General features: G+C 40.8%; 2 protein-coding genes across 4 annotated transcripts; both read left to right on the forward strand.

The window, feature by feature from the left end:
• The first annotated feature begins 4,233 nt into the window (after nucleotides 1-4,233).
• LOC139399205 (heat shock protein beta-3-like) lies at nucleotides 4,234-6,032 on the forward strand. 3 transcript variants are annotated; one of them, XM_071144715.1, is made up of 2 exons: nucleotides 4,234-4,350; nucleotides 4,594-6,032. In XM_071144715.1, exons 1-2 carry the CDS (start codon nucleotides 4,332-4,334, stop codon nucleotides 5,160-5,162), a joined length of 588 nt encoding a protein of 195 aa, XP_071000816.1. In that variant the 5' UTR covers nucleotides 4,234-4,331; the 3' UTR covers nucleotides 5,163-6,032. The 3 variants fall into 3 exon arrangements, with proteins under 3 accessions (XP_071000816.1, XP_071000817.1, XP_071000818.1); XM_071144716.1 differs by having other exon boundaries at nucleotides 4,257-4,350; nucleotides 4,597-5,779; XM_071144717.1 differs by having other exon boundaries at nucleotides 4,277-4,350; nucleotides 4,572-5,779.
• A 3,465-nt stretch (nucleotides 6,033-9,497) lies between these two features.
• On the forward strand, nucleotides 9,498-10,806 carry LOC139399204 (sorting nexin-18-like; the record flags this gene model as incomplete). The annotated part of the gene is made up of 1 exon (XM_071144714.1): nucleotides 9,498-10,806. A coding segment is annotated over exon 1 (1,061 nt), but the record flags the coding sequence as incomplete, so codon positions are not given.
• Nucleotides 10,807-11,402: the final 596 nt, after the last annotated feature.

Here is an 11,402-nt window from a genome sequence, read left to right on the forward strand (position 1 = left end):
CCAACATCTAGTGGAAAGCCTTCCCAGAAGAGTGGAGGCTGTTATAGCAGCAAAGGGGGAAACAACTCCATATTAAAGGCCATGATTTTGGAATGAGATGTTCGACGAGCAGGTGTCCACATACTCTTGGTCATTTAGTGTATCTTGAAAACTTGATTGCTGACATGCAAAATATTTTGGGACAATGGACGAATGAAACAAATATTAAAATGTGTTTTTGGGGCGGAGTTTTCCTTTAAGATAAATGAACTTAATGTCGCTCTGGATAATCTGCTAATTACAAACATTTCAAATGTAAAGATTTTACAGATCTCATATTATTGTATTGTATTTTTTTCATTAAATATTGTTGCAAATGTATAATTTGTACAGTTTATTTAAAATAAATGTTTTGTTGTTTTACATTAGACTGTGTAAAACCTAGCAGTACTACTGATTTATCTGAGAGTGAGGCAGATATATAATATTACTGTGTAAAACCTAGCCGTTTACTGATTTATCTGAGAGGGAGGCAGATATATATTATTACTGTGTAAAACCTAGCAGTACTACTGATTTCTCTGAGAGTGAGGAGGATATATATTATTACTGTGTAAAACCTAGCAGTACTACTGATTTATCTGAGAGTGAGGCAGATATATATTATTACTGTGTAAAACCTAGCTGTACTACTGATTTCTCTGAGAGGGAGGCAGATATATATTATTACTGTGTAAAACCTAGCCGTACTACTGATTTATCTGAGAGTGAGGCAGATATATATTATTACTGTGTAAAACCTAGCAGTACTACTGATTTATCTGAGAGGGAGGAGGATATATATTATTACTGTGTTAAACCTAGCAGTACTACTGATTTCTCTGAGAGTGAGGAGGATATATATTATTACTGTGTAAAACCTAGCAGTACTACTGATTTCTCTGAGAGGGAGGAGGATATATATTATTACTGTGTAAAACCTAGCAGTACTACTGATTTCTCTGAGAGGGAGGAGGATATATATTATTACTGTGTAAAACCTAGCAGTACTACTGATTTCTCTGAGAGTGAGGAGGATATATATTATTACAGTGTAAAACCTAGCAGTACTACTGATTTCTCTGAGAGTGAGGAGGATATATATTATTACTGTGTAAAACCTAGCAGTACTACTGATTTATCTGAGAGGGAGGCAGATATATATTATTACTGTGTAAAACCTAGCAGTACTACTGATTTCTCTGAGAGTGAGGCAGATATATATTATTACTGTGTAAAACCTAGCAGTACTACTGATTTATCTGAGAGTGAGGCAGATATATATTATTACTGTGTAAAACCTAGCCGTACTACTGATTTCTCTGAGAGTGAGGAGGATATATATTATTACTGTGTAAAACCTAGCAGTACTACTGATTTATCTGAGAGTGAGGAGGATATATATTATTACTGTGTAAAACCTAGCAGTACTACTGATTTATCTGAGAGGGAGGAGGATATATATTATTACTGTGTAAAACCTAGCAGTACTACTGATTTATCTGAGAGGGAGGAGGATATATATTATTACTGTGTAAAACCTAGCCGTATTACTGATTTATCTGAGAGTGAGGTGGATATTTAGCATTTATCAGAAAAACATGATTATTTATCTCTCTGAAATGAAACCATGAAGTGATAGATTTTAAACAAATACATGTCTGTCATTGAACAACCCCATGGTTGGGACGGCAGCGTAGCCTAGTGGTTAAAGCGTTGGACTAGTAACCGTAAAGGTTGCAAGATCCAGTCCCCGAGCTGACAAGGTACAAATCTGTCGTTCTGCCCCTGAACAGGCAGTTAACCCACTGTTCCTAGGCCGTCAATGAAAATACAAATTTGTTCTTAAAACTGACTTGTGTGTGTAAAAAACACACCAATCTACAGTAAAATCTAATCTACCAACATTTCTGAAAATGTATATATACTGTAGTGTTTTGAAATTAAACTCTTAATGTACAGAGGCAGGCTAGCATGTTAGAAGGCCACAGGCTCTTGGCCTAGTGGTAAACAATTTAAAAGCTATACAGTTAGCGGCTAGCAAGGATAAGGATAATAACAATAGTAAGGCCATGGGGGCAGCCATCTTGGGAGAAGACACAACATGACGACGTCAGAGGGCATAACAATGACTTGCTGGTAGCCAGTTTGACCCATAGAGTGTAATCGGGGGAGAGATTTGACCTCATGGCCTGAACTATACCATAAGGGTCAAATAAACAGGACAAAGTAGTATGCCCAGAACACAGGCGTGAGATAGTAACATGTTAACCCTCAAAATGAATACGCACAAGATAGTCGTTACACGGTAACTGAGCTGCACTTCCTAACCTCCTGCCAACTGTATAAACATATTAGAGACACATATTTCCCTCAGATTACACAGACCCACAAAGAATATGAAAACAAATCCAATCTTGATAAACTCCCATATCTACTAGGTGAAATACCACATTGTTCCATTACAGCAGCATGATTTGTGACCTTTTGCCACAAGAAAAGGGCAACCAGTGAAGAACACACACATCATTGTAAATACAACCCATATTTATGCTATTTTGCCTTTTGTACGTTAAATATTTGCTCATTGTTGCAACACTGTATATATGTAACGGTCTTCTTGTGGTGAAGTAGAGGCGGACCAAAAAGCAGCGTGATTATATTGATTCATGTTTAATAACAAAAAGGATCAACACGAACACTACAAAACAACAAACGTGGAAAACCACAAACAGCCCTACCTGGTGCAAAACACAGAGACAGGAACAATCACCCACAAACACACAGTGAAACCCAGGCTACCTAAGTATGATTCTCAATCGGAGACAACTAATGACACATGTCTCTGATTGAGAACCATACTAGGCCGAAACATAGAAATACCCCAAAACATAGAAAAACAAACATAGACTGCCCACCCCAACTCACGCCCTGACCATACTAAATAATGACAAAACAAAGGAAATAAAGGTCAGAAAGTGACAATATAGACATAATCTAACATTTAAAATGTCTCTTTTTCTTTCATGTTTACTGTTCATTTCTGATTGTTTATTTCATTTTTATTTATTATTTATTCCATTTGCTTTGGCAACGTAAACATGTTTCCTACGCCAATAAATCTATTTGAATTGAATTGACTGAGGGACTTACACTTTCCAGAGGGCTCTCAAAACTCCACCCCCTAGTAACCACCCTTGGCAACCAATCAGAATGGCCCGGTGTGCCAAAGGTGTGAATGACCTAAAGTTGAACTCTAACTAAGATGTGGCACCTGAGCGATGGTTTTATAGGACTATCTACACTCATGTTGCTTCTTCCATTAACATAAACAAGTACATTCTTCACCCCAAAAAATATTTGATTTGGCAAAACAACAATATGCTACAAGTTCAACAAATGCTTTAAAAACTCACATTAGGCTTTAGGAAGGTGTTCCTAATACTTGGTATACATAGTGTATATCCCCATCATATCTCTCAGAACAGTACCATGGTCATTTTATTATTATATTAAGTGTGTAAGGAAACATATGAGACATTAGTTCAATGGCCAAGTAACCGAAAGGTTGCAAGATCGAATCCCTGAGCTAACAAGGTAAAAAAAAAAAAATTGATCGTTCTGCCCCCTGAACAAGGCAGTTTAACCCACTGTTCCTAGACCATCATTGAAAACAATCATTTGTTCTTAACTGACTTGCCTAGTTAAATAAAGGTTAAATACAATATGCAATCTTAGCTTCTGCTGCATATCTACCAGCTCTAAAAACAGCCTTCTTACATATCCAGACCTGGGTTCAAATAGTATTTGAAATTAATATGTTATCTGGGCTTGATTGATCTTGCCTGGTCAATGGAACCAAAAGAAAATAGCTGCAAAAGTGCAAACCCATCTGGTACTCCAGGCAGGCTAAAGCAAATGACAAGTATTTGAAACCTTTTAGATAGACATTTGAACCCAGGTCTGATCCCTTCCCACCGCTATTAGGACTTGAGAGGCCCACCCCCCAGAAACCACCATCCCCCAGAACCACCACCCACCAGAATAACACGCTGTCCTTAATATAGACATAGTTTGCCATGATTTCAGCTAAATGTCCGTCGGGCTCACTCCTCTGCCACAGCAACATGGGAGTCTGATAGAGCACCTATCACATGCTGTCCTAAATATAGGCCATGGCCCGTCTTGATTTCATCTGACCGACTGTCAAACTCAGTGACTCAGTGCCACAGCAATATTACAAGAGGTTTTCAGACTGAGAGACTGCAAGCGACACGATCACAGACCCGCCAATCGCAATCCTCTGCTTTGCCATGGCGATAAAAGAAAAAAGTATTTCTGACTGATTAGCACTGGGGTTTTGACAATAGAAAAGTGTTTCTGAAGGACTAGCACTGGGGGTTTTAACAATAGAAAAGTGTTTCTGAATGACTAGCACTGGGGGTTTTAACAATAGAAAAGTGTTTCTGAAGGACTATTGACCGGCTGGATATCTTCTCATATTCCGTTTGCTCAGTTGTTCTTGTTGTTGTTTTATTTGTGCGACTGTGAAGCTCACTCCTCTCTGCCACACAGCAGCAACACAAGAGGCTTTCTGGGACATGGATTGGGAGGAAGGCAGAACCATGGAGGGACTGTCTATAACCCACTGGGTGAACAGCCCAGTCCGCCACCAGGCCCTGTTCCAAGGAAGGGACTTGGACGACTGTGTGGAGGACCATGACCTGTTCGCCCTGCCCGGGCCAGCCTTCCCCGACCCTGGGGTAGTGAGGCCCGACCCTGGGGTAGTGAGGCCCGACCCTGGGGTAGTGAAGCTAGAAGGGGTCTGCGACGGTACTACCACAACCCAACCCCAGCGGACTGAGCCTGTTTACCAGGTGCTTCTGGACGTGTCCCAGTTCAGACCTGAGGATATCATGATTCAGGTGTTTGAGGGATGGCTCTTGATCAAGGCTCAGCATGGAGCCAGAATGGATGAACATGGGTTTGTTACCCGAAGCTTCACCCGTCAGTACCCACTGCCTGAGAAACTACAGCAGGCGGGGGGTCTGAGGGCTCTACTATGTCATGATGGGATACTGGTGGTGGAATCCAAACAGAGAACACCTGTTAGGATACAACACACTGAGGTGGACCCCTATTGATTATTGACTCTTGATTATTGACTCTTGATTATTGACTGTTGATTATTGACTATTGATTATTGATTATTACTGTATTGATCAGGTAAAGATGAGGTCAGATCAGCTGTTACAGTACCACTAACATGAGTGATTGATTCATTCATTGTGTTTGTTATTTTCGTGTGAAGTTACATTTTCAAATATTTCTCTATACATTGTTATTGTTACATTTCTATCTGACGCTACTTTGCTACAAAAAGCTGTTGGTGCTAACGTTATTGAATTTTATAACAGCAGTAATGATATATTTAAAATCAATTTTCTTAAAATACGTTTTTTCCTCCTCGCTTTGAAAATTTACTCCAGCTCCTCTCACCTCAGTTAAAAAAAAAATGCTTATAATTTGAACAAATATGAAGTGTATATTTAATTTGGTAAATGGACAGAGGGAAGTTCCTCTCCAGTCATTGAAAACGTATGATATCTATGACATAAATGGGAATGCTAAGCATGAGGCTTTCAGCATCAGTGACGATGTTGTTTTTACAGTACAAATTTTATGAGATTGTTTAGAAATTGTTCACTGTTGAAAGAAGATACTTAAAAATGCGATAGAACAATAAATATTGTTATCAGATGTTATCGGTCTAAGGCACTGCATCGCAGTGCTAGAGGTGTCACTACAGACCCTGGTTCGATCCTGGGCTGTATCACAACGGGCCGTGATCGGGAGTCCCATAGGGCGGCGCACAATTGGCCCAGCGTCATCCGGTTTTTGAGGAGGGTTAGGCCTGGGGGAGCTTTACAAGTAGGCCGTCATTGTAAATAAGAATTTGTTCTTAACTGACTTGCCTAGTTAAATGAAGGTTAAATAAAAACAATTTAAAAAAAGATGTTACATTGTTACGGATTGTTTACATTGTTTACACCCATGTTACATTCTGATAAAAAAAGGATATGTACAAACTATTATAAATACAGTAGGATTCCGATACCATCTAGAATCAAGAATCAATCAAATCACACCGCTCAACTAAAGCGGCCAGTGTTTGATTGGTGTTGCCCATTAGATTGTTCATCTCCCTAGCTGCACCTATAAGGGGTGATAAGTGCCAGAATTAAGCATCGTGAAGCTACTGATACCTTTCACAAAGTCACCTAAACGTCTTCCTAGCTCTGTAAGAATTAACATGGACTGTCAATGGAGACAAGTTTTTTTTTCCAAGGCATCAAACTTGCCGACGCGTTCATGTCACGTTTATGTCACATGACACATACACGTCATGTAAGACCTAGTTTTCACGTCATGCAACGTGACACAGACAAGTTACGTGTCAGTTTGCTTGTAAATTTATTAGGAACGATCTTACCATGAACACATTTCAAACGTGATGTTTGCAAAAATGTACATGATTTTGAAAAAAAAAAAATAATGATTGAGAGTAATCTAATCAATTTCATTTGACGATTTAGCTAAAATAGGCACCTCAATACAATAATTATTAGGCTAGTTGATATCGCAGCCAGCCACCATCGCTGTGTAGATATGCCTATTTCTCACATCAATACACACCTATAGGGGGTGATAAGTGCCAGAATTAAGCCTCGTGAAGCTACTGATACCTTTCACAAAGTCACCTAACGTCTTCCTAGCCTCATAAAATACCTCCATGAATTAACATGGACTGTCAATGGAGACAATGGATTCTTTGTTGGAGGTAGTCCTATTCAGAAAGAGGTAGGCCTTTAATGGAGGATTCAAAATATCTCGGAACTCGGCAATCTCTGACTTCCGACTTCAGTGCGTTCAAGACAACTTGGAACTCGGGAAAAAAACAAGCTCAGACTGGGATTATTTGTTGTTTTGACCGGTCATCCTACTCGGAATTCCAATTCAGAAACTCTGTCATCTTTCTCTGACCTGAAAAGGTCAGAACCCCTTGTTCCTGGAGAACAGGAAATGGAGGACATCAGGTGGTTCTGGGTGTTGGGCAGAACCCCTAGTTCCTGGAGAACAGGAAATGGAGGACATCAGGTGGGTCCATGTCTGGGTGTTGGGCAGAACCCCTAGGTCCTGGAGAACAGGAAATGGAGGACATCAGGTGGATCCACGTCTGGGTGTTGGGCAGAACCACTAGGTCCTGGAGAACAGGAAATGGAGGACATCAGGTGGGTCTGGGTGTTGGGCCGAACCACTAGGTCCTGGAGAACAGGAGCAGAGTTAAAGGGAACAGGGTAGGAGACAGAGACGTAAACAAGAAAACACACAGGTTACAGGTTTATCAGGTAAAAATACAGTTACTGAATGATTTAATTTAAAAATGTTTGATTAGACATGCAATAATGTTAATGGCGGACAGAAAAGAAAGGAAACCTGTCAGTGGGGTTGATGAGGGAGGTAATGGATGGTCCCTGAAAAAGATAAGAGAGATGAGTTGGGAGAGAAACTCCAAGGTGATGTCATGACCACTGGAGTCATACACCTTAACAGTACCTACCTGGAAATGGCGATTACTTAAAAAGAAAATGTTTGAACCTTTATTAAAACTATTTGTTTTTAATGACGGCCTACCGGGGAACAATTAATTGCCTTGTTCAGGAGCATAATTACATATTCTTTTACCTTGTCAGCTCAGGGATTCGATCCAGCAACTTTTTGCTTACGGTCCCAACTCTCTAACCACTAGGCTACCTGCCACCCCTGGTCACTTAATGTGACCCAGCGCTTGGCCTTGAGATGGACTATTTGGAGATAATCCCTGGGCCAGTGTAGGTACTGTTGACAGCATGGCGATACCGCCCACCACGAGGAGGCAAATAGTTATAATGTGAGATTTTTATATTCACCTTAATGGATGGTGACCACAACTAGGAGAGAAAGAGCACCAAGGTATCCCAGGTCTCGCCTACCTTTCGTCCTTCTTCCAAGTTATTAGCCAGGATGTTCAAAGCACCTGGTCCCCTTGATTCTCCTCCGGTGGCTCTCATTCTGTTTCTCCTGCGCCTTGTTCATGTTCAGTCTCACCTTGATTGACAATAGAAATAAATGCAATTATATTTTATGTTATCACAAATACATCTCTTATATATATATATATATATATATATATATATATATATTTTGAAGGCCAGAAAATAAATGAACAGTGAACATTTTTACCTGGTCAAAAACCTCCTTCTCAGTCAGGTGGTCCTCGAAGGCATTCTGATCTTGTTCGACAACTTCTATCAGGGATAATAAAGTATGTTATACAAAAAACAGCAATAGAAAGTCAACTACAAAATGTTTCACACTACAGTATTGGCAATAATTTATACACAATTGCACATTTGCACAATTGCACACAATTGCACATTGCTTACCTCAGTAAACAGCTCCCATCCGTACAGCAGGTGATAGGGGGAGTATTCTGGAGGCCTGGACGCTGCTCGTGTGCAAAGATAAATACTTTCAGATTGTCCCTCCCACCATTCCTGGTACCTGTCAAGGGACTTGCCCATGGCAGAACCCGTTGGTCCCTTAATCCAAATCTGGAGCCACCATACATCTACACATTCACATTACATATAACTCACGTCCAGGCCTCCAGAATTCTCCCCCATACTCTACATTTTTTAGAAATTGACACTACAGTATAGGCAATAATTTATACACAATTGCATTGCTTACCTCAGTAAACCTACTTTTTCAGACGGGAGCAGCTGTTTATTGAGGTAAGCAATGCAATTGTGTATAAATTATTGCCTATACTGTAGTGTCAATTTCTAAAAAATAAAAAATAATTACAAAATCTAAATTACTGGGGGCCAAGCTACATTTGGTTATCATCAAGCTAGTGATAGTGTTAAACGCTATTTTCGTACAAACATTAACACAAACACATGTTATTGTGACATCACGTATTTACATATATTACCTGAACTAATTTGAGCCTTTGTTGATAAAAAAAATAAAATAAATGTTGTTGAAAAAAAGTACAGAAAGTTTGAATGGCATTTTAATAACCATCTCCTACACGTAAAACCATTAGCAACCTAGCCTAACTCCATTACTTTACAATGGGGAAAATACCCTTCCGTTTTTTTTACACGGGAAAAACTGTACATTTCTAACGTTTATGGTTGAGAAGTAATTAATAATATAAAATACACACCTTATGACTTTCATTAACAGGCAGGCGTCACACAGACATGGTGACTGACAGTCAGACGTTCAATAGTAGGCGACAGCCACAGGGTGGTACGGTTGCCTAGACTTAATTCTGGCTCATACCACCCTCCATTACTCAGACTGATTACGTATGGTTGTTGAGTGCGAAAAGGGGAGTGTGTGATGAGAGAGGCAGGGGCCACCGCTGCAACTAGTCCCTTCAACTTTAAACGGCAAAGACTCGGACGAAGTAACAGGATTTTATTGCACGTATTATTTTATTTTTTATTACAGTAACAAAAGACAACTGGATTGCGAGGTAGATCGCATAAGAAGGGACATTTAGGAGGGAGTGCGCCTTCAGAACTAGTGTAGTTTGTATAGGCTAGCCCGTTAATAAGAGTTTGCTGGTTATTTGTTTTGCGGGGGCGCCAGACAGTAATTTGTTTGAACTATGGCGCTCAAGGCGAGGGCTTTATACGAGTTCAATTCCGAAAACACAGGGGAGATATCATTAACGGAACATGAAATAGTGAGTTTGTACAGCGAACAGGACATTGAAGGCTGGCTAGAAGGATCCAACAGCAAAGGCGAGAGAGGTCTCTTCCCCGCGTCCTACGTCGAGATCCTAAATAACGATACCGCGTCCACGTTTAATAATAACAGCACATCAGAGGATACTTACCGGGGATCCCGATACGCCAATATTCCAACCGGAGGTTTCGGGGACGCCTCGAATAAAACATTAAATCAAATTGAAAACTTGTCCAAAACATCAATAATATCGTCTGGGTTTACAGCGTCCTCGCCGCTTGCCCCAGCGCAGCAGCAGCAGCAGCACGGTTACCAAGCCAGCCAGGGCAGCGATGAAGACTGGGATGAAGACTGGGATGACACCTCTACAGTGGCTGACGAGCCCGGGGTTGTTGGTGGTAGTCACCAAGGGGACTTTGATGGCAATGGATCGTCTACATATAGCGTGTCAACATCTTCTATGTCCAGAAGTGGCAACGCTCAACAAGCCAAGAGCTCTGCCACGGTCAGTAGAAACCTCAATAGGTTTTCAACATTTGTGAAATCAGGAGGGGAAGCGTTCGTGTTAGGTGAGGCAGCTGGGTTTGTGAAAGATGGGGATAAGATCTGTGTTGTAACGGGACAATACGGTCCAGAATGGCAGGAAAACCCATACCCATTCTCCTGTACCATAGACGACCCCACCAAGCAGACCAAGTTCAAAGGGATGAAGAGTTACATTGCCTACAAGCTGACGCCCACCCACACACAGACCCAGGTAAACAGGAGGTATAAACACTTTGACTGGCTCTACGCCAGGCTGGTGGAGAAGTTCCCTGTCATCTCGGTGCCCCACATCCCAGAGAAACAGGCCACGGGGCGGTTTGAGGAGGACTTCATCTCTAAAAGGAGGAAAGGGTTGATATGGTGGATGAATCACATGACTAGTCACCCGGTCCTGTCCAGATGTGATGTGTTCCAGCACTTCCTCTCCTGCAACAGGTAGGTTTCTCTCCTCTGCTCTCCGCGCCAGTCTGTTTCTATTCTTGTGTCCTATAAAACATGACAATGAGTTGGCCAGAACCCTTATACTATATACCTGGTTGGAGAAAATTAGCAAGCTAACTTTGATCGACTATTGAGCTCAACTCTGGATAAGAGGTTACAGTGAAAGTGACTCACCTTTTTAGCCAGGTAGGTACATTTTCCAATGGCAATGAATCCTTCAGAACTAGCCTGTTCTCAGGCAGGCTAACTCAGGGATAACTCAATTTATCCTGAATTAAAAAGTCTCTGAGCTGTGAGTTAGAGGACCAATGAAATTAGATTTCCCTCCTTCTCGCAAATATTGCTTCATCATCCCCTTTAATTTTGAGGAAGACAACTGATTTAAATATTTGCGTTAGAAACTTCACGCGCAGTAAAACTTGTGTATAATAACATTATGTTTTCGATAGGATTGGATAAAAATGTTGCTTGTATGTTAGGTTTGAATGCTATCCAGATTGTCACACCTTCATTTTTAACGACCTTGTGCCATCCCTGGATGTTTGGGTAATATCGGCGCTGAACACTAGGGGCGCTATTTTCAAACCCTA

The sequence above is a fragment of the Oncorhynchus clarkii genome, unplaced genomic scaffold, assembly GCF_045791955.1.
Source record: "Oncorhynchus clarkii lewisi isolate Uvic-CL-2024 unplaced genomic scaffold, UVic_Ocla_1.0 unplaced_contig_7066_pilon_pilon, whole genome shotgun sequence".
Taxonomy (NCBI): domain Eukaryota; kingdom Metazoa; phylum Chordata; class Actinopteri; order Salmoniformes; family Salmonidae; genus Oncorhynchus; species Oncorhynchus clarkii.